At 31.9% G+C, this 24,214-nt stretch overlaps 2 protein-coding genes across 9 annotated transcripts; both read left to right on the top strand.

Moving 5' to 3' along the window:
* The first annotated feature begins 513 nt into the window (after positions 1 to 513).
* On the top strand, positions 514 to 18,832 carry LOC139487675 (uncharacterized). 8 transcript variants are annotated; one of them, XM_071272635.1, is made up of 13 exons: positions 514 to 569; positions 2,976 to 3,158; positions 3,490 to 3,569; positions 4,114 to 4,251; positions 4,632 to 4,747; positions 5,453 to 5,571; positions 6,052 to 6,164; positions 7,330 to 7,460; positions 10,426 to 10,544; positions 11,013 to 11,188; positions 13,792 to 13,880; positions 14,673 to 14,697; positions 18,322 to 18,832. In XM_071272635.1, the coding sequence occupies exons 2-13, from the start codon at positions 3,045 to 3,047 to the stop codon at positions 18,578 to 18,580; spliced, it is 1,479 nt and encodes a 492-aa protein (XP_071128736.1). In that variant the 5' UTR covers positions 514 to 569; positions 2,976 to 3,044; the 3' UTR covers positions 18,581 to 18,832. The 8 variants fall into 8 exon arrangements, with proteins under 8 accessions (XP_071128736.1, XP_071128741.1, XP_071128738.1 ...); XM_071272640.1 differs by lacking the exon at positions 14,673 to 14,697 and adding an exon at positions 14,929 to 14,953; XM_071272637.1 differs by lacking the exon at positions 14,673 to 14,697 and adding an exon at positions 15,281 to 15,305.
* A 3,605-nt stretch (positions 18,833 to 22,437) lies between these two features.
* LOC139487678 (transmembrane channel-like protein 7) lies at positions 22,438 to 24,184 on the top strand. Its single transcript, XM_071272648.1, has 3 exons — positions 22,438 to 22,604; positions 22,900 to 22,978; positions 24,045 to 24,184. Exons 1-3 carry the CDS (start codon positions 22,480 to 22,482, stop codon positions 24,117 to 24,119), a joined length of 279 nt encoding a protein of 92 aa, XP_071128749.1. The 5' UTR covers positions 22,438 to 22,479; the 3' UTR covers positions 24,120 to 24,184.
* The last annotated feature ends 30 nt before the right edge of the window (positions 24,185 to 24,214 follow it).

Consider the following 24,214-nt stretch of genomic DNA (forward strand, 5'->3'; position numbering starts at 1 on the left):
TGATTCCATATGGATTGAAAATCAAATTGGTATACCTATCTGATAGAGAAGGATACGTCTACAAGATAAACACAAAATGGAGCTTTTTGTCTTGATCATAAAAAACGTAGTTGAAAAAACTGTCAAAATAGGTGCAATTTGGGTACCGTCACGTTATATGCAGTTAGTTTTTTTTTAACTTTTGCAACAAAAAATGATCTCAGATTTTATTCGTATGCATAAAATCACAGGCACTTGTTTCTGTCAATATGGGGTTTACTATCCATACCCAGTACCGTCTATTATCTTATTTTTTACACTATAGAATCTATGAGCAGTGATTTCATTATTTTATATTGGCTATGCACATTTTCGTAGTAATTTTTTTTTTCACTTTTAAAAAAGAACCGGCAAAAATAACGAATTCATTTGTTGGCGGCCGGCGCCGGCATACTGGTAGTGTTCCTTGATTGGAGGAATTTAATGGTATTTTAAAGAATTCCTTTCTATTTATAATTTTTAATTCTAGTTACACTCCCCTAAGCATTCGGTACCAAGAAAAATTGTGACAGAAAAAAAAATCAACTGATGTAAGTTCTTTTTTATTGTACCACAACTGCTCTTGATAGCTTACTCACAGCAAAGCCAAATGTAAAACTCATGTAAATGATCAAAATCTCAAAGTTCATTATCTAGGACGTGACCTTTTGTTATTGCAAAAAAGCTCCATTGGTAAAATACATTTACAGGGCTGTCAAGTTTTCATTATTAAGGTTCATCATAACAAATGAGCAAATATGGCCGTATTTTTACCTCAAAAACTACTCTGTGTACAGACTTACCTGTGCATTTTGGAAAGTTTTAAGGCCTGGCATCCACTATATATATAAAAGTTATGTGCCTTTTGTGTTTCAGCAGGTCAAGAATAACCACCAATTGGTGGATTATACCTCAATTGACGTATAATCCACCAATTGAGGTATATTGGTATAGACCAATTGACGTATAATGCAATTTTTTTTATAATAAAATGATAGTGTGAGACAGGAGCATGATTTTGCAACTTCCAACCTATTTTATGACCCTTATTGAGTCCTCCGAAAATTTTAGTTTTGTCAAAGCCTGCTGCATCTCTTGAGAATGCATGTGTACAACAATTCTTTTGTTGAAACATTTGTACTATTGACCATGATTGACTTTTGATAATGAAAGTCAAGTATTAACAAAGAGCTCCATTCACCTGTGGAGTTGTACTCATGATCACATGACTGCAGACAGTAATGATGTCCATTGACAGGTGATTACAGGTAAATTTGCCAATCAAGAATTGACAAGATAACAATAGAAGAAACTGCAAATACAATTATTGATTAAATGCAATATGTTATGTCACTGTACTAAACTAGGAATGTTTTCATACCATAATATGGTTTAAGAAAACAATGCTCCATTTTGGTAGAATAATTTGTTTTAAAAAACAAAGAATTATACACCAATTGGTCTATACCATTATATGTCAATTGGTGGATTATACGTCAATTGAGGTATAATCCACCAATTGGTGGTTATTCCTGACCTGTTCAGAAAGATGAAATTGAAACAAATACCTGAATTGCATTTGATACTGTCCCCTCAATTTCTACCTTTAACTCACCTATAGATGTGTAGATATGTATTGTCCATACCAATCAAGGACAATCAATACAATAGAAACCAGTTGTTACCTGAGAGGGAGCATATCAAAGTTATATCCCAACTTAGTTTATTTTTACACCTTCTGCACGAACGAAAAAAAATGCCCATTTAATCCAAAAAAGATTTTATCTTTCTGATATGCAAAATACATTTAACTTTTATATAGCTAGTAATTTCCAGGCCTTAACATTTTCTCAACTGCACAGGTAAATCTGTACACAGAGTTGTTGAGGTGAAAATATGGCCATATTTGTCCATTTGTTATGATGATCCTTAAGGTTTATGTGGACCCTTTTCTAAAACATAAAACATATTTGAAATTTATTTATCTAGTGCATGCTATGCCTTAAAACTTATCCAGATGCACATCTTTGTCTGTACTCAGAGTAAATTTCAAGGTGAAAATGCAGCCATTTTAGCCAAAGGGTCCACATGAACCTTAAAGCAAATGCATGAATTTGTCAAAAATATTTGATGTGTAAAGATAAAAGACAATTAGTAAAAAATAGATCAAAATGCTGCCAAATAGGCATGAATATGCGTGACATCAAGCAAATTGTGTCAGACTTAACTACACTGCATTTGGATGAATCATGCATCTAAGACTAAATTATCAATCAGTTCACATCCAAAATCCAAACAGATTTAGTGTAAAGACGTCATAAACAGTCAGAGAAAAACATGACCTTGTGCAGTGCCAAGATACTGGTATCTACCGATTATAGAGCCATAAATGTGCAAATATATGTATATCATAATTGGTACAATGTAACCTTTTAGAATAATTTAATTTAAAGGATCAATAAGTTTACCAGAATCATTAAAGACTGTATGTCTTAGTAATTTCTTTTGTTTGGTTTCTGTCATTTTGGCATTATATTTCAACATGTCCTCTTTATATATCCTCAGTCTTCCTGCATATGATCCTGGTTCTCTCCGTGGACTCTGGCCATGGCTTCTCCCACCAATAAAAATTCCTGCCCCGAAATTACCAATAGTGCTCAATATGATATTAAACAGCAAACACCAGTCAAACAATCCTTTTATTCATACATTTTTGTACATGTATGTCAAAATAGAAAATTTACCTATTCACACTACAAGTGGAGCTGTATGACTGTGAAAGCATGAACATGCATAGAGTAAGATACATAGAAACCTTTCAACACCAAATCCAGTCAAGACCATACATGTAGATGTATATTGAAAAACTTTCAACACAAACACAGTTTAGAACATAGCTACATGTATTTACTAGAAAGTTTTGAAGTTGAAATTTATTTAAAATATATTTTTTCTAGCTCAGTGATCCATGATGTTTTGGTAAATTACTGATATGGTTGTATGAAGATTAATTACAATTGACAGCTATGGAGAAAAACATTTCTCTCCTCACAGACTTGGTTGTTTATGGAATTATTTTGGTGTTCAGTTGGTACATGTATAAGATGTTGATCAAGCCCTTTTTATCACCACTACGAGCAGTAAGTTTTTATTTTTTTATCATTTCTTTTTGTGATCATCATTTTCATGCCAAGCACAAACATTTTCTTTTCTTTTATGACAAATCTGTCTATTTATATATATTATAACCTGAATATTAAACAAAACATGAATTAATTGAGATAATGAGGAAACTGCAATGAAACAGCAAACCAACAAGATTGTTTAACAAAAAAGTCATGCTTAAGTTTATATTAGAAAAAAACCAAGAAAATAAACTTGAGCACTAAAGTTAATGTGAACTTTATATATATAGAATTATAACAGATTAAACAGATCACAGTTGTATGATATCTTTAAATTTGTTGACAGGTTCCTGGATTAACATACTATCCAATAGTAGGAAATATGTTGGAAGCCAGAAGAGCAGAGGCTATGACTAATGCATTGAGGTATAGAATAGGGACTGGAAATAAACTGCACCTTAAACAAATGTTATAAAAAGTTTACACTAGCATAAAGTGTTAGTCCTTAAAATAAAGTGGGTAAACATTGCAATACAAAACAACAATTAAAATGGTTCATGTGTTCGATTAGATATAGAAAATTTGTTTATGAGGAATGCTAATATGTACCTTAGAGGATTTTTTTCTCTATCATTCTTATTTTCATGATAGTGATGAACTAGAACTATGGCCTTATCATGTCCCAAAAAGGCCATATGATATCAGGGCAATCTTTGACTAGCAATAAATTGTGTTTGATGTTATTGCCCCAACACTCAAGCAAATCCCAAAAAGGCCATCAGATATTAGTGCAGTCTCTGACTAGCAATAAAATGTGTTTGATGTCATTGTCCAAAATCCTGAGCAAGTCTGAAAAGGATGTCAAATTTCAGTTCAATTATGGACTAGAAATAAACAGGTATAACAGTTGCTATGAATGCACAGAAAATTTGTACTTAACATTTCATTTCTTTTATTTCTATATTTTAAGGTGGATGACACAGCTTAAATCTAAATTGATAAGATTTTATTGGTTTGGAGGTCAAGAGAGGTTACTTACTGGTGACCCTGAGGTTTTCCAGCAAGTACTAGTTACAAATAGTAAAAATTATCACAGACTAGATGCACAGTAAGTTCACTGATCAAATCTACACAAAATTAGGGTGTCTTTGTGTGAGGGTTTTGTTGTCACCTTTTAGTTTTGAGTTTGTTTACCTAAAGTTGTGTATGCTCACTATGCTGAAGCTTAATTAAGATAATCAGCTAAAGAAAGAATTTTGGGCTGCACAAGGATTTGTATAGTACTATACAAATCATTGGGCTGCACCCCTAATATATATTACATTCATATAGCTCTTTCTAAATTGAAAGAGTCTTAGGCTAAATGCTTACCAGTAATCCTGAAAATTCCTTGCTGTAGAAAGAGTCCTAGATAATATTCAAATTAACTCATGTTTCTAGTTAGGGAAATAGCCAAAAACGTTTAAAAGTTATTTTGTTATTTTTCAGGAATAATGAAATAACTGGATTGACAGGAAGTCCAGCATTATTTGTGTTGTCTGGGGAACACCATCATATGATTAGAAAGATTTGTAATCCTGGATTTGTTCTCAGTCTTCTTCATAGTAAGTTGTACAAATTTTGAAAGTCTTCTTCATAGTAAGCTGTACAAATTTTGAAAGTCTTCTTCATAGTAAGTTGTATAAATTTTGAAGTTTCTGATTGATGGAAAGTCTGGTGGTAAATTTAAAATGCATATTCAGTAATGAGAACATGATAATGTGATATGAGTATATACCCTCAGTCCTGCTTAGTACTAGACTGACAGACTAAGCCAGATATTTAACATCCTTGTTCACATGGTTTGCAGGAAGACATGTCACCCTACCCAGACACATTATTCTGGCTCCAAACCAATACTGACTGCAGCTTGCTGAACCATTTTCAAGTCTTTGGTTAAACCTGGCAATGATTCAAACTACCTTTTAAGGATACCATGGTTTCCAAAACAGGTGTTTTTTTCCCCCGACACGATTTGCACATTTTATTTGTGTTCTCCTGATCTATACCTGAAACATTTGCATGATGTATAGGTGAACTCAGTCACATTCACAGAAGAAAAAAAATAGTTCATGTGACAAGAAATTTTCTGCTATACCTGCACACCTTTCTGGTGGTCATATTAAAAGTAATATAAAGAGTAATATCTGGAAAAACAAACCCTAATTAAAACCCTCTCACCAAAATCATCTTTACCTAATTTCGACTTGTCTGAGAAGCTTATGATATTTTTGAGCCTATCTTTAACTTTTTTTTCTTGTATTGAACAGCTATGATTCCAGTATTCCACGAAAGAGGTAATGCATTATTCCAACTGTACAACCAAGCTTTATCAGAATCTAGTACAGATACTGCAGATATAGATATTCAAGCTACCCTGAGTCGTTTAGTAAGTTATAAAATTATTATATGCGCATAAATTATTTATATGTAACTTTAGTTTGTCTTATATATGGTTGCTTAAATTATGAAAATTAATTTTATAGGTTTACTGATTATCTGTATCTATTAGATACAATTTTCCTGAAATTTTGAAAATCTGTTCACAACCTCACTGTTAGCATGATGTATAATGTCTCAATACTAGAAAAACCTCAAACTTTTAGAATACATAAAAGCAACAAAGGGTACTGTTCCTTGATTAGTTATTCCTTGTCCTGAATCTGCATAAAATAGTGTAGATTTAGTAATTATTGTGTGCATTTATTGGTAAGATTTTTAAAAATGAACAAAAATATGATATTTGTTATTGGAATTTCAGGAAAAAATGCATACAGATACAAGAATAAGATATCAAAATGACAGTTCTTAGTATTGAGATACTCACCAAGATTTATGGATAAAGAAAACTAATTTTTCTATATTTCAGACATTAGATGTGATATGTAAGTGTGGTTTCCAGTATGACCTACAGTCTTTAGAGAATCCAAAGTCAACTGGCGTAATGAAATTTAGACATCTTGTAGATTCTGTTAGAACCACGTAAGTTTGTGACTCAGAAATTCAGAATAGATAACAAATCACAAGGCTTTTGCTTGAAAAGTGTACAATTATTTATGACCACTTATTCATATCCTACTGAATTTATTATGATACTTAAAATATATATTCATACAACTGCCACAGTGGTCATGTGGAAAGAGTTTGCTTGCCTCGAGTGCAGGAGGTCATGGGTTTGATCAAATTAGTAGATTGGGGTTAAAACAATGTTTTTGGTAAGGGTGACAAGTACTGTATAGCAGGTTATTTTAGCAGAGTGTTAATTTTTCGCTTATTTTTGCGGATAGAACAAAATCGCCAAAATAAATTACACCAAATTAAAGTGTACATGCAAAGGTATTGATAAAAGTTTTGAATCCATCAAAATATTTTGTTTACCTTATTCAAAGAAAGTCATGAAAATTTACACCCGTGAAAATAACCTGCTATAAGGTACCTTGTACACTAGCATGTTAAAAAATACATTAAAAGTATCAAGTACAAAGCAGGGTTCATATCCATATTACATAAACATGTTCTCATCCTGTTAGGCATGTTACATTTGCTACAAAAACACATTATTGTTTATTTGAATAAACAAACACACATTCATCATCATTATTACTTTATACTGGAAAATGATTACAGCTCATAAAATAAAAAAAAAAAAAAAAACATTCATAGCAGAATCATTTCTATAAACATTGCAGTTTAATAGGTGATATTATTATCAAATTATAGTTTATACCAACTGGAGTAGAATGAGCATTGCAAATTATTTGATATCTCACACTATGATTCTGCAGTCATTTCTACAGATAGTTTTACCTAGGGAGTTTGGGCATAATGTTTTGGGGTCTGTGCGTCCGTTCCTCTGTGTGTTCGTCCGTCTGTCCCACTTACGGTTAAAGTTTTTGATGAAGGTAGTTTTTGATAAAGTTGAAGTCCAATCAAACTTGAAACCTAGTACACATGTTCCCTATGAAATTATGATATGATCTTTCTTAATTTAATGCTGATCAAATTTTGGCCACAGTTTTATGGTCCACTGAACATAGAAACGATAGTGCGAGTGGGGCAACTGTGTACTATAAAGGCATTCTTTTTTTCTTTTTCTTTTTCATGTATCAATTATAATAATTTATATGTAGAAATACACTTTTTTTAGTTTTGTAGATTTACTGCCTTTTTCAAGACTACTTCCTACAAAGAAAAATAAGAAAACAGCAACAGATAGAGAATTTGTTATAGAATTAACCAGCAAAATTATTAAAGAATATGAAATGCAAGAATTAAATGGTAGGTATATTGCTATACAAAATTAAGAATATGATGCAATGTTTGCGAATGAGACATCTACAAACTAGACAACTCTTAAGGGCACATAATGGCCTGAAACAATGAGCAAAACTTATACTGTAAATGATTATTTTTCACATTACTGTTTATTATCTTATCTGTTTTAAGAAGAAAGGAACGTGAGAAGTATTTTTTAGCATTTTGTCTATTGGATATTAAAATGCCTTGACTACTTACCAAATTTATAAAAAAAACACTTTGACCTAGTTGGGTCAATTCTGTTTTAGGAAACCCTTTTCAATAGTTAAATTAATGGTAAAACAATACCTGAATTAATTCTTGTTATGATCGGAATCATTTCAATATTTTATTTATGTCTCACCTTATGCATTTAAGGAATGACTGTAATACTTTTTCTGTCTATGAAGAAATAACATAAAAAAATTCGGAATAACTTGCGTAGCGAGTTATTTTAAAGTGTGCACCACATTTTTTAAGTTATTTTGAATAGACAGATAAAATATTAGTTATTTCTTCTAATTTAATTCTTAACTCCATTTTAACCAGAGTAAACCATGAAAAAACGTTGATGACGTCACGGTCACATGACTCAATTATGTCTATAAGCTGATAAACAAAACGACGTCAGCCAATCAGAAGACAATTACATTCAAAATTTAATTTTTCAATTATAAAGGTTGTAACGTGCATGTACACACTGAAATCTACAAAATGAAATAAATAAAACAGTAAATACAAGTATTCAATAACTGCTTAAAAAAAACTACTAGATAGAAAAATATGGGACTGGGAAAGTTCTCACTTTTTTGGGCATTCGTATAATTTAAAAGATTCTTAAGCAACGGGTGTATTCTTCTGACGTTTCAGCCTCTATGTATGACATATGATAAAAAAAAATTATATTAACACCTACCTATAGTTTTTTTAAGTTAAATTTATTCAGATTGGTCCACTTCATCTCTTTTGAAAGTATGAACAAAATTTTAGTTGTTGAATTGTGATTTTTTTTCACAATAAGAGCCCAAAAATGGGCAAAAACTGTTGTTATATCAGAAAATCATCAAAATTGGGTACTTTCAAAGGGGCTAAGCAAACAAATAGTGCACCACCATATTATTTTTTTCGTCACCTATTATTTTTTTACAGTCATCTAAACCCTAAAATCAGGTTAAAAAAAAAATTTATTCTAGAAATTTTTGGCTCAGAGGTGTACATCCTTACAGTGCTTTAAGACGTGATTGAAAAAATAAATAGTGCACCACCATATTATTTTTTTCGTCACCTATTATTTTTTTAGTCATCTAAACCCAAAAATCAGGTTAAAAAAAAAATTATTCTAGAAATTTTTGGCTCAGAGGTGTACATCCTTACAGTGCTTTAAGACGTGATTGAAAAAATAAATAGTGCACCACCATATTATTTTTTTCGTCACCTATTAATTTTTTAGTCATCTAAACCCAAAAATCAGGTTAAAAAAAAAATTTATTCTAGAAATTTTTGGCTCAGAGGTGTACATCCTTACAGTGCTTTAAGATGTGATTGAAAAAACAAATAGTGCACCACCATATTATTTTTTTCGTCACCTATTATTTTTTTACAGTCATCTAAACCCAAAAATCAGGTTAAAAAAAAAATTATTCTAGAAATTTTTGGCTCAGAGGTGTAACGTAAGGGTACCCAAATTGCATCGAGTACCCAAATTGCACCTATTTAGAAAAAATAGCAACGGAAATCTTACAACATTTCCTAGAGACTAAACAATTTGTATTTTTTTGATTTGAAACTATGCACGTCTTTCAACATAGGTAAACATATTTAAATATACACAAAACGTTCACAGTATCTATCAACAGATGGACTGTTTACTGAAAAAGCAAAATGTTCGAAAACGTCATCTTTTTAAAATTAGCAAAAACAATATATATTATAAGCATCCATTTTGTAAAATATGAAGAGTAAGCATGGACTAATATCCAATTGTTCAAAATATTTGAAGAAATTAAACAAAAGCTCGGTTATTAGACTTTTGACGATGTGAATTTAAGCATGGATGCAATTTGGGTACTCCTCATTACAGAATCCTGGATAGTTTGGAGGTTGATTCAAACCCATTTTTTTATGGACTCAATATGGATTAAAAATCAAATTAGTGTACCTATACAATGAAGAAGGATAGGGCTACAAAATAAACACAGTATGGACATATTTTACTTGATCATAAAAAAACGTAGGTGAAAAAACTGTCAAAATAGGTGCAATTTGGGTACCGTCACGTTACATCCTTACAGTGCTTTAAGACGTGATTGAAAAAACAAATAGTGCACCACCATATTATTTTTTTTCGTCACCTATTATTTTTTTTACAGTCATCTAAACCCAAAAATCAGGTTAAAAAAAAAAATTATTCTAGAAATTTTTGGCTCAGAGGTGTACATCCTTACATTGCTTTAAGACGTGATTGAAAAAACAAATAGTGCACCACCATATATAATTTTTTTCGTCACCTATTATTTTTTACAGTTATCTAAACCCAAAAATCAGGTTAAAAAAAAAATTTATTCTAGAAATTTTTGGCTCAGAGGTGTACATCCTTACAGTGCTTTAAGACGTGATTGAAAAAACAAATAGTGCACCACCATATTATTTTTTTCGTCACCTATTATTTTTTTACTGTCATCTAAACCCAAAAATCAGGTTAAAAAAAAATTTATTCTAGAAATTTTTGGCTCAGAGGTGTACATCCTTACAGTGCTTTAAGACGTGATTGAAAAAACAAATAGTGCACCACCATATTATTTTTTTCATCACCTATTATTTTTTTACAATCATCTAAACCCAAAAATCAGGTTAAAAAAAAAATTTATTCTAGAAATTTTTGGCTCAGAGGTGTACATCCTTACAGTGCTTTAAGACATGATTGAAAAGTTTGAACTTTTTTCTACAGCAACTAAACATAGAGATTTGTTAACTTCATTGATGTCTGCCAGAGATTCGGAAGGATCAGGATTATCGGATAAAGAGCTATTCGGTCAAATCATTGGATTTATTTTTGCTGGATTTGATGTAAGTAAAGTTAATTCAGAAATTAAACATTCATTTATTATTGTATTTTTTAAACAATGGTCACATATATCTTTTTTGAGTTTTGTTGTAGTTGATAGACTTGTTTACTCTTGTCTGAAAATATGACTGGTATTTGTAGAATTTCTTGACAATTTTACAAAATCTGTGGTGTTATTCCTGCACATTTCTGTATTTCTGTATTTAGTTGCACTATAAGAAGTTTCATATCTGGTATGAGGTTTATTTGCATGTAAAGTTTATGATGTTTAACAGTACACATCTTCTATAAGCTTGAATGTAGGCTATTGCTTAACCACACAAAAAATATTATTTATCTCAATCAGCAAAATTGGTACATACGAAATAGATAAACCCTTTGTATTTAGAAAATTTGCTTTTAGAATACTTAAAATACACTTCCTATAAGGTTAAAAGATAACCTTGAAATGACTTTTGTTTTCATTTCAGACAACAGCCACAGCTATGACCTGGATTTTATTACAGCTTGCACAGTATCCAGAAATACAAGATAAAGTAAGAGCAGAGGTGAATCAAGTCTTCCCAGATACCAGTATATCTGAATGTGACTCAGAAAAACTAGACAAGTTAAAATACCTTAACTGTGTTATTAAGGAAACCATGAGGTAACTTTCAATGAATGTATCCATAGAAACATAGAGTTTCAAAAGATTTAATAAAGAGTTCTATAGAACATTTGATTGTTAGAGTTTTCAAACTGCATCTTTATCAAGGTATTTTATATTAAAATGTTTACTTCAGTCTTTCAGGAAGATGTTATTTTGATAAAATATTTCTATAGAAAGGTTTTATTATGGAGATAGATATTTATATTTGATAAAAATTAACTGATATTTTTCATTCCAATTTTTATTGTCTTGCCTTAAACAGTTTTCATGAAATTTTGGTGACTTGTTTATATCTATTTAAATAACCTCCCTTTAGTTTTTTAGCTCACCTGGCCCTTTTCTCATCGCTTGGCTTCTGTCGTCCGTCGTCATTTAACTTTTACAAAAAGCTTTTCCTCTAAAACTATAGGGCCAAATGAAACCAAACTTGGCCTAAATCATCCTTATGGTATCTAGTTTTAAAATGTATCCGATGACCACGCCCATCATCCAAGATGGCAGCCATGGCTAAAAATAGAATATGAGGGTAAAATGCAGTTTTTGTCGAGCCTGCAACTTTTGTCGCAGAGAGCTCAACATAGGGATAGTGATCCGGCCATGGCAGCGGCAGCAGTGTGAGCTAACTTTTTTTTAAAAGCTTTATATTTTAGAAGGTGGAAGACCTGGATTGTTCATACTTTGTATATAGATTTCATGTTACAAAGTTTCTGTCAGTCACATGTCCAATGTCCTTGACCTCATTTTCATGGTTCAGCCACTACTTGAAAAAAAGTTTTGGATTTTTTGTGTAATGTTAAATTTTCTCTTATTATTTGACCTCATTTCATGGATCAGTGAACAAGGTCAGGTTTTGATGGTCAAGTCCATATCACAGATACTATAAGCAATAGGTCTAGTATATTCGGTGTGTGGAAGGACTGTAAAGGGTACATGCCCAACTGGTAGGTGTCATCTGACCTTGACCTCGTTTTCATGGTTCAGTGGTAATAGTTAAGTTTTTATCTTTTTTTCTAATACTATATGCAATAGGTCAACTATATTTGGTGTATGGAAATGTTTTATGATCTATATGTCAGTCGCGCAGTAATTATTTGACCTTGACCTCATTTTTACAGTTCATTGCTCAGTGTTAAGTTTTTGTATTTTGGTCTGTTTTTCTTAAACTATAAGCTATAGGTCAACTATATTTGTTGTATGGAAGAATTGTTAGCTGCACATGTTTGCCTGGCATGGTTCATCTGACCTTGACCTCATGTTCATTGGTCAATGTTTAGTTTTCTTAGTTAATGTTAAGTTTATGTGACAGTTTTAATAAAGCTTTTAATTTAGGACTATCAACATAATATCAATTATAAGTAAAGAAGGCGAGACATTTCAGCGTGTGCACTCTTGTTTTCTAATAGCTCTGAAACTAAAGCTTTTAGAGCAAATCTGACATGAGGTGAAATTGTTCCTTAGAACAAAATCTTTCTGCCCTGATATTTTCAGATGCATCAGACAACCTGTTGTTGGGTAGCTGCCCCCAAATTGGTAATTTTAATGAAATTTTGCAGTTTTTGGTTATTATCTTAAATTTTTTAATAGATAGAGATAAACTGTCAACAGCAAATCGTTCAGCAAAATAAGATCTACAAATAAGTATACAATAACCAAAATGGTCAATTGACCCCATAAAGAGTTATTGCCCTTTAAAGTAGTTTTCACACCTTTTCGTAAATTTTTGTAAGTTTTTACAAAAATCCTCTCTGAAACTACTAGGCAAAATTGAACCAAACTTGGTCTAAATCATCCTTAGGGTATTGTGTTTATTGTCAATTGACCCCTTTAGGAGTAATTGTCTTTCATAATCAATTTTTGTAATCTTTTACAAAAATTTTCTCCTCTCAAACTACTGAGACAAATTTAACCAAACTTGGCCACAATCACCATAAAGGTATCTAATTAAAAAGTGTGTCAGATAACCCTGTCTACCAACAAACAGGGCTGACATTGCTAAAAGTAGAACATAAGGGTAAAAAGCAAGTTTTGTCTTATTTCTTGAATGGCTACAAATTAAGAAAATCTGAAAGGAAAACATATCTTCGGAATAATGAGCTCTACCAATTGTGCATATATGCATCATAATTGTTAGACAAATTATTATAAGAGTTATTGCCCATAAATGACAATTTTATAAAAAAAAAATTATTTTTGCCATTTAACATGAAAAGTATGATATTTAAGAGAGAAACATTTTTTTTCTGTTCTGCCTCACTATGATAGATAAATAAACACTCTATTAATAAGCCATATTTGAGAGTGTGCTTTGTTTGTTATTCCCATAGACCAAGGTGAAGGTGAGTGACACAGGCTCTTGAGAGAGCCTCTAGTTTATTATTTTCTGATATGACATTAAAAAGGATTTGAAAAAGCGATGGCTCATTCATGCACTCATGGGGCAGCTCTTTATTACTTTTAGATTGATTTCTCAGATAATACCTGGTATAGACAAAAGGTCAACTGTAAAAGGTTAAGAGAATGATTGCAAGGTGTTGATTATGTCTTAAAAAAAGATTTAATACTGTATATATTTAATATTAAAATATAATCTTGTTTTTCAGATTATTTCCACCAGTTCCATGTTTCTTTAGAAAGAGTTTACATGATGATGTTATAAATGGCTACAAAATCCCAGCAGGCACTGTTATAGGTCTCCATGTTGGTGCATTACATAGGTATGTATAATAATGATCATACTTGATAAAATGGCTACAAAATCCCAGCAGACACTGTTATAGGCCTCCATGTTGGAGCATTACATAGGTATGTATAATAATGATTATACTTGATAAAATGGTTACAAAATCCCAGCAGGCACTGTTATAGGCCTCCATGTTGGAGCATTACATAGGTATGTATAATAATGATTATACTTGATAAAATGGTTACAAAATCCCAGCAGACACTGTTATAGGCCTCCATGTTGGAGCATTACATAGGTATGTATAATAATGATTATACTTGATAAAATGGCTACAAAATCCCAGGTGGCACTGTTATAGGTCTCCATGTTGGAGCATTACACAGGTATTTATAATAATGATCATACTTGATAAAATGGTTACAAAATCCCAGCAGGCACTGTTATAGGTCTCCATGTTGGTGCATTACACAGGTATGTATAATAATGATCATACTTGATAAAATGGCTTTAAAATCCCAGCTGGCACTGTTATAGGTCTCCATGTTGGTGCATTACACAGGTATGTATAATAATGATCATACTTGATAAAATGGTTACAAAATCCCAGCAGGCACTGTTATAGGTCTCCATGTTGGTGCATTACACAGGTATGTATAATAATGATCATACTTGATAAAATGGTTACAAAATCCCAGCAGGCACTGTTATAGGCCTCCATGTTGGTGCATTACACAGGTATGTATAATAATGATCATACTTGATAAAATGGTTACAAAATCCCAGCTGGCACTGTTATAGGTCTCCATGTTGGAGCATTACATAGGTATAATAATGATCATACTTGATAAAATGGTTACAAAATATCAGCAGGCACTGTTATAGGTCTCCATGTTGGAACATTACACAGGTATGTATAATAATGATCATACTTGATAAAATGGTTACAAAATCCCAGCAGGCACTGTTATAGGTCTCCATGTTGGAGCATTACATAGGTATAATTATGATCATACTTGATAAAATGGCTACAAAATCCCAGCAGGCACTGTTATAGGCCTCCATGTTGGTGCATTACACAGGTATGTATAATAATGATCATACTTGATAAAATGGTTACAAAATCCCAGCAGACACTGTTATGGGTCTCCATGTTGGTGCATTACACAGGTATGTATAATAATGATCATACTTGATAAAATGGTTACAAAATCCCAGCAGGCACTGTTATAGGCCTCCATGTTGGTGCATTACACAGGTATGTATAATAATGATCATACTTGATAAAATGGTTACAAAATCCCAGCAGGCACTGTTATAGGCCTCCATGTTGGTGCATTACACAGGTATGTATAATAATGATCATACTTGATAAAATGGTTACAAAATCCCAGCAGGCACTGTTATAGGTCTCCATGTTGGAGCATTACATAGGTATAATAATGATCATACTTGATAAAATGGCTACAAAATCCCAGCAGGCACTGTTATAGGCCTCCATATTGGTGCATTACACAGGTATGTATAATAATGATCATACTTGATAAAATGGTTACAAAATCCCAGTTGGCACTGTTATAGGTCTCCATGTTGGTGCATTACACAGGTATGTATAATAATGATCATACTTGATAAAATGGTTACAAAATCCCAGGTGGCACTGTTATAGGTCTCCATGTTGGTGCATTACACAGGTATGTATAATAATGATCATACTTGATAAAATGGTTACAAAATCCCAGCAGGCACTGTTATAGGTCTCCATGTTGGAGCATTACATAGGTATGTATAATAATGATTATACTTGATAAAATGGTTACAAAATCCCAGCAGGCACTGTTATAGGCCTCCATGTTGGTGCATTACACAGATATATATAATAATGATCATACTTCATAAAATGGTTACAAAATCCCAGCAGGCACTGTTATAGGCCTCCATGTTGGTGCATTACATAGGTATGTATAATAATGATCATACTTGATAAAATGGTTACAAAATCCCAGCAGGCACTGTTATAGGCCTCCATGTTGGTGCATTACATAGGTATGTATAATAATGATCATACTTGATAAAATGGTTACAAAATCCCAGGTGGCACTGTTATAGGCCTCCATGTTGGTGCATTACACAGGTATGTATAATAATGATCATACTTGATAAAATGGTTACAAAATCCCAGGTGGCACTGTTATAGGTCTCCATGTTGGTGCATTACACAGGTATGTATAATAATGATCATACTTGATAAAATGGTTACAAAATCCCAGCAGGCACTGTTATAGGTCTCCATGTTGGTGCATTACACAGGTATGTATAATAATGATCATACTTGATAAAATGGTTACAAAATCCCAGCAGGCACTGTTATGGGTCTCCATGTTGGTGCATTACATAGTTATGTATAATAATGATTATACTTGATAAAATGGTTACAAAATCCCAGCAGGCACTGTTATAGGTCTCCATGTTGGTGCATTACACAGGTATGTATAACAATGATCATACTTGATAAAATTGTTACAAAATCCCAGCAGGCACTGTTATAGGTCTCCATGTTGGAGCATTACATAGGTATGTATAATAATGATCATACTTGATAAAATGGCTACAAAATCCCAGCAGGCACTGTTATAGGTCTCCATGTTGGAGCATTACACAGGTATGTATAATAATGATCATACTTGATAAAATGGTTACAAAATCCCAGCAGGCACTGTTATAGGTCTCCATGTTGGTGCATTACACAGGTATGTATAATAATGATTATACTTGATAAAATTGCTACAAAATCCCAGGTGGCACTGTTATAGGCCTCCATGTTGGAGCATTACATAGGTATGTATAATAATGATCATACTTGATAAAATGGCTACAAAATCCCAGGTGGCACTGTTATAGGCCTCCATGTTGGAGCATTACATAGGTATGTATAATAATGATCATACTTGATAAAATGGTTACAAAATCCCAGCTGGCACTGTTATAGGTCTCCATGTTGGAACATTACACAGGTATGTATAATAATGATTATACTTGATAAAATGGTTACAAAATCCCAGCAGGCACTGTTATAGGTCTCCATGTTGGAGCATTACATAGGTATGTATAATAATGATCATACTTGATAAAATGGTTACAAAATCCCAGGTGGCACTGTTATAGGTCTCCATGTTAGTGCATTACACAGGTATATATAATAATGATTATACTTGATAAAATGGTTACAAAATCCCAGCAGGCACTGTTATAGGTCTCCATGTTAGTGCATTACACAGGTATATATAATAATGATTATACTTGATAAAATGGTTACAAAATCCCAGGTGGCACTGTTATAGGTCTTCATGTTGGAGCATTACATAGGTATAATAATGATTATACTTGATAAAATGGTTACAAAATCCCAGGTGGCACTGTTATAGGCCTCCATGTTGGTGCATTACACAGGTATATATAATAATGGTCATATACTTATTAGAATGACTACCAAATCCAAGCTGTACATGTCCATCTGACATTGACCTCATTTGACAGTAAAATGATTAAGATTTCTTTGATGAGGTCGGTTTCTGAAGTACTATTAGTAAAAAGTCAACTATCTTTTGTGTATACAATGATTAAAATGTGTGCTTTTATTTCTGACAAGGTTTATCTGACCTTGACTTCTATTTCATGGATCACTGCTAATGTTAAACCTAAAACAATTTCTGAAATAAAATCAATTTTAACCAGTAAAGCCATAAAGCAGACAATACATTTCAGCATTGCCAATTTTGTTATTGATCTTGCTGGAGTTATTTCCCTTTAATGTTTGAAAAATTATGTTATAGATCCCTTGTAGTGAAATTATAGAATTTATATAGACATGTGTAATCATCTGTATAGTAATGGGGGAATATGCCAGTGTCTTCTGAACAGGATGAAACAGTTTTGTGGTAGTTGGATTATTTATTTCCTCCTCATTTTTGTGTCCTACCACTAACAGGGTGAAGCAGTTTTGATAGAGTGGAAGAGTATACTAATTCAATTCAATATTTTATTTACATCTCACCTTATGTATAAAATTACACAATACATTTATATGAGAAACATTTTGTATACATAAGTCAATCTGTACAGATTTATGAGAGACGATAATCAACTAAAACAATATGTATGTACATAATAAATATTAAACCATTTACATTATAAAACTTCTCTTCTGTACAGAACGAAAGAGTTGTAGGGGAGTGGGAGTATTTGTCTCCTACAGAATGAAGCTGTTGGGTTAGAGTTGAAGTATAATTTGTCTTGTACCTGTGAACTTGTTCAATCAGTAGTGAATGAGAGGCAGTATATGTAAATTGCAAACTCTCCTGACGGAAAATCTATATTCTTTTTGCAATGGTTTATATTTAATGTTTGATCATCATGATGTAAAAGTAAATAAAAGTTCATTTTATTTCAGATTGAACGTGGAAGATGGGGAAACCTTCAGACCAGAGAGGTTTTTATCACCTTCAGAATCCAAGACATTTATGCCATTCGGTAAAGGACCATACATGTGTATTGGAAATAAATTTGCTCAATTGGAAATTAAAACTGTGATATCAAGACTGATTAAAGAATTTAAGTTTGAAATGAAGCCTGGATTTACATTCCGTAGGGTGATGAGTATAACTATTAGACCACACCCTTCATTGGTACTGAGAATATCCAAAATATGACAGATTTGTATTGATAAAACTTTAAATTCTCAGGAATTCCTTTTTTTTTTACAGATTTTGTAACATATGCAACCATGATTGTAAAATTTTTATTGAAAAAGTATTTATTCCTTCACTACTCTAATGAATAGTACATTTTAGTAATTGATTTGTATAACCACAAGCACCAAAAATGTAAAATGTTTGATGTTTTTAGTTTTGCCTGTATATCAATCCAATATTATTTAATTTGTTTTTGGCAAGTCACTTCTAATTCTATAAAGAATACAATATTGCAGGTTAACACATTAGAAGATGATACATTCTTTGGTATTAAATGATTAGATTAAAAATCTAAACAATGTATGAATTCAAAATTTGGAAAAATCAGAATTTTTTTAGTTCTTTTGTTGTTTTTTGGGGTATTTAAAAAAAAAAGATTATTGTTATTTGAATGATTTTATATAATTAAAAATAGATTTTGATAATCTTATTGTTAATGTGAACATTTACTTTGCTTTGCACTATAATGAAATACACAATTTCTATTTAAACCAATTTAGGTCCTACTTTGATCAAGTTACAAACATAACAGAAAAAAAACATTGAGAGAGAGAGAAATAAGAATGAACAAACAAACCTTTCTAAAATAAATAATTTAATAATGATTTATTTGGTATTAGAGTTACTATGTACCAAAATGATATATGTGGTATTAGAGTTACTATGTACCAAAATGATTTATGTGGTATTAGAGTTACTATGTACCAAAATGATTTATGTGGTATTAGAGTTACTATGTACCAAAATGCAGACAAAATAACCATGAAATTATGTAAGGTAGCATACCTATTTGCATGTTAATCATAACACCAATAGACACAGGGTTAATTTTCAGATAAAATAAATCCAGGAGAGTCAACATGACAGACTATATTTGGTTGTCCATTGTTGATGAGGTTCATAGGTGTTTCTTGTTTATTTATCTAGTTTACACCATTGGTTTTCCTGTTTGAATTGTTTTGCATTTTTGGTGCCCTTTATAGCATGCTAATCTATGTGAGCCAAGGTCATGTGTTGAAGACTGCACCTTGACCTATAATTGATTACTTTTTATACATTGGGACATGGATGAAGAGTTTCTAATTATCCTATTAGTTTTATGTAGGGACTGTGTGTTTTGCCTTTATAAAATGCAAATAGCACTTATTTATATAATAAAAGAGGGACGAAAGATACCAAAGGGACAGTCAAACTCATAAATTTAAAATAAACTGACAACGCCATGGCTGAAAATGAAAAAGACAAATGGACAAACAATAGTACACATGACACAACATAGAAAACTAAAGAATAAGCAACACGAACCCAACCAAAAACTCCAGAAGGGTAAGCAGATCCTGCTCCACATGTGGCACCCTTTGTGTTGCTTATGTGATAATAAGATGCGTCAAAGGCACTTTTCTAGATTGAATTCAACAATAACTCTACAGAAAATGAAAGGCAAGTATTTATAAGTATTGTAAAATGTGACGAGGTATATATATAATATATGTACAAACTATAAAGATAGTTTTCTCGTTTGAATTGTTTTACATTGTCATTTTGGGGCCTTTTATAGCTGACTATGCGGTATGGGCTTTGCTCATTGTTGAAGGCTGTACAGTGACCTATAGTTGTTCATTTCTGTGTCATTTTGGTCTCTTGTGGACAGTTGTCTCATTGGGCAATCATACCACATCTTCTTTTTTACATATAAGGACCTACAGTAACACTTATTGTCAAACGCATCTAAAGTCAACAACACTTTAATTTTTGATTTTCTTTGCGATTTTTAATTACATCAATGTGGCTTTAGAACATGAAAACTGTGGGGTTTTTATTAAAAAAAAAAATCACACGTTTTACTGCATATTTTGTTTGTTTATGAAACTTTATATTGATCAAATTGCTCAGTGGCCAAGATTTTTAAATAAAAATCCAAAGATTCAGAATATTGAAGAAAATTCACATCGGTAATGGAATGATTGAGAATGAATTTGTTTGTTGTATCTAGTTGCAAAAATCATACACATATTAGGACGGAACTTGACTTTGTGTTACATACTGTGGATCACTGTGGTGTAAATATAAACGCAGCTTTATACTGAACGAAAGGTTGATCCATTACCTATAGCTACAGGGCGTCGAATGGGACTCTTGTGGTTTTGTACTCGAAATTCAATTTTGTACGGACAAAAGTGAGTTTTGTTCAACAAAAATAAGTTCAGTTTAACAAAATTTGTAGCATACTACAAATTTAAAATTTTGTCATACAAAATTATCTTTCAGTGTACAAATGTCATGACAAAATTCATTTTTGTAACACAGACTTTACTTTTGTTACCTAATTTGAAAATTGGGCGACAAAAGTCAATTTTGTATGCAAATTAGTTTAGTTTGGATTCTGTGAACTAATTTGCATACAAAATCGACTTTTGTGACACAAAATGGACTTTTGTGAGAATTTGTTTTAATTTCCATATCAGGATTTTCATTTTACCTACTTAACACTTACGACAGTATGTCATAATGGAGTTATTCTAAACTTTATTATTTGTAGGATTCATAAAAGGATCCATTTCAATTTTTTTTATTTTTCTGGATTGTAGTTTATGTGTTGCAGGATTTTTATTATCAGATTCAAGTAACTTTTTATTCGAGTTTGCGTGGATTGATTTGTTTGAAACTTAACATCATTGTTGGAATTAGTATTCATAACACAATTTTCAATTTAAAAACAATTCTGATACATCATTCCAGAGGTATTGGACTTTGAAAGTCAGAAAAATAGAAAGATTTTTTTAGATATCATAAACTAGCTCTAGTTCATACTACAAATTAATCACTGTTATAAGGATTGGTGAAAAAGTATATAAAAAATACCAAACTACAAGGCAAATTCAAATTATTATAGACCTTTTTTTTTATTTTGAAAATTTTCTTGTTTGTCATTCGAGAGTTTAACAAGCATGTTTGACACAATATTTATATGATTAAGGGTATCCTCATGCAAGTTTTCTACTGAGACATTTCATTTTCATTTGATTGAACTAAAGCCTTTGAAATATCCCATTTCATTCTTGCAGAAATTTCAATATACACATTGAGAGTGTACCATGCACTTTATACACATCAGCTTATTTACCGTGACTTTCTTGTGGGTCATCCATATACATGTAGTTTCTTAATACTTTTTTTTACCATTAATATGATATTTTACAACTAGACAGTTTATATGTTAGTCATTATTACAGTTTTTATACCCCGCACAATGAAGTTGCGGAGGGTATAATGTTTTTGACTTGTCCCTCCTTCCATCAGTCTGTCTGTCAGTCCGTCAGTCCTGTTCTTGTCATCGCAACTCCTCTGGGAACCACACAACAGAATTTCATGAAACCTTTTTAGATAATAAGGACATTCTATGTAGATGTGCATATCAACAGGAAATTATGATTCAAATTTTTTCCTAGGAGTTTTTCCCCTTTTATCTTATTTGCCTCAATATACTACTGCAACAGTTTGTCATCAAAACTCCTGAAACATCACAACAGAATTGCATGAAACTTTTTAGATAATAAGGACATACTATGTTGATGTGCTTATCAACATGAAATTATGGTTCAATTTTTTTCTTAGTGTTATTTTATTTGTCCAGTGACAATATATGGGGGGGGGGGGGGGGGGGGATATGTGAGCTCACTCACTCAGGTTCTTTAATTACAATCTCAATTTTGGCAGTTTATAGTTCATATATAAACATTTATTATCAGAATATTACTGTCTTTTATATCTACCGGTATATGCCATTCCGAAAGTTTATTTATTTAACATATTTCAGTATTTCCCCATCCCAGAGTTGTGGCCCATTTAGACAATACATGGGAGGTTTTGTATTCTTTGATGTCATTCCTAACGAAATACAGACTTGGCCTTCAGCAGCAGTCAAAGTTTTCAGAGTGCTTGGATCAACAGCTTTCCTCATTCCAGCAATTCTTGTAGTCTGGTAATTTAATATTTTTTAATAATTACATATAAACAGAGAATATAGCTATACATTGTATTTCCAATCTTTAAAACTAGAAAATATAATAAAAAAAAAAAATTTTAAAGTTTGAAATAAAGAAATTTTTATCTGCACCATAATTAAGTAAATATTGTTATGACAGCTCTTCATTTTGTTTTGATGTAAATGTAGTGATTTTGTGTAACATTTCAGTTCTATAATATATGATTACTGGGGGTCTCTTCTATTGTTTTTGGTTTTGATGTGAATGTAGGGACTTGGTTTATTATTTCAGTTCCATAATGTATGGTTACTGGGCATCTAAAGAGGGAAGCAAGAGACAGGCAGAACTAATTCAAGAAGAGCTTACTGAGGTAAATTACACAAAAGCATTACTATTACATCTAAGTTTAGTTTAAACATATTTGTTTATAGTGGATTGGGAAACAAGTTATTACAACTTATATTACTGTGGATTCATTATTATTCGTTGGATACAAATTTTCGTGGATTTCGTGGGCACAGTCAAACCACGAAATTAAATATTCAACCAATGATAATTTTTCTATAGGTTTGAATGAAGACTTCAGCAAAACCACGAAATTCAATATCCACGAATATGCAAGTTTTTCTAAATCCACGAAAATTGGTACCAACGAAAATAAATGAATCCACAGTAATCCCTTTCCACTTTTGCGGGTGCGGATGCTGCCTTGTAGCAGCATTAGCCTGCTCTTTTTCAAAATCTACAACAGTGTCTTTTACGTGCAAGAGATATGGCTCATTCTTAACATGGTTCAGCCATTTATCGTCCCCTTCCTACGGACTATCATTGTTTCTCAATACCTTACTGGCAAATGGTGTCGAGGGAGAGCTGAAAATTTTCGTTAGGAACGGGAATCGAACCAGGAACCTTTGTGTTAGAAGTCGGATGTGCTAACCACTACACCAAGGCTCTCCATATCAATATCTCCAAAGGAGTACTAAACTGATTATAATACATGTATAATAAAATATTAGTGACAGTATCATAGAAGTATGGTTGACCTTACAAACTAAAAGATTCAAAAAGAAGTTTACAGGAATCAAAATATTGTATTCAATGGTCAATCTTTTAAGATAGCTTACATCAATTGAGTTTTTCCTGATTGTTTTTTGTTATTTATTATGTATAAAGAAAGTTCACTGGCGTTTTTCAAATTCATGTTTGGTCATTATAAAAAAAGAAGATATGGTACAATTACCAATGTGACAACTCTCTTCAAGGGACCAAATGACACATAAATTATCAACTTACGGTCACCGTATGGCCTTCAACAATGAGTAAAACCCATAAATGTTTATCTACAATATTTGTTTTTTTTATATTAGAGCAAACAAGTACTTGTTCCTGTCTTAGTGATTGAACTTGTTGATATTGATACATTTCTATTTTAACAGGAAGGAAGAGACAAGCAGTTCCTTGTAGCTCAGCTCAATGAAATCCTAGAACACTTAGATGCAACTAATTCTTAATGGATGACAAAATGTTTTGTTTTCTCAAATACTGAAATATTTCATTTTCATTCTCCAAGTGCTTTAACAGACGAGACTGCCATTGTTTACTCAAG

Source organism: Mytilus edulis, chromosome 9, assembly GCF_963676685.1.
Source record: "Mytilus edulis chromosome 9, xbMytEdul2.2, whole genome shotgun sequence".
Taxonomy (NCBI): Eukaryota; Metazoa; Mollusca; class Bivalvia; order Mytilida; family Mytilidae; genus Mytilus; species Mytilus edulis.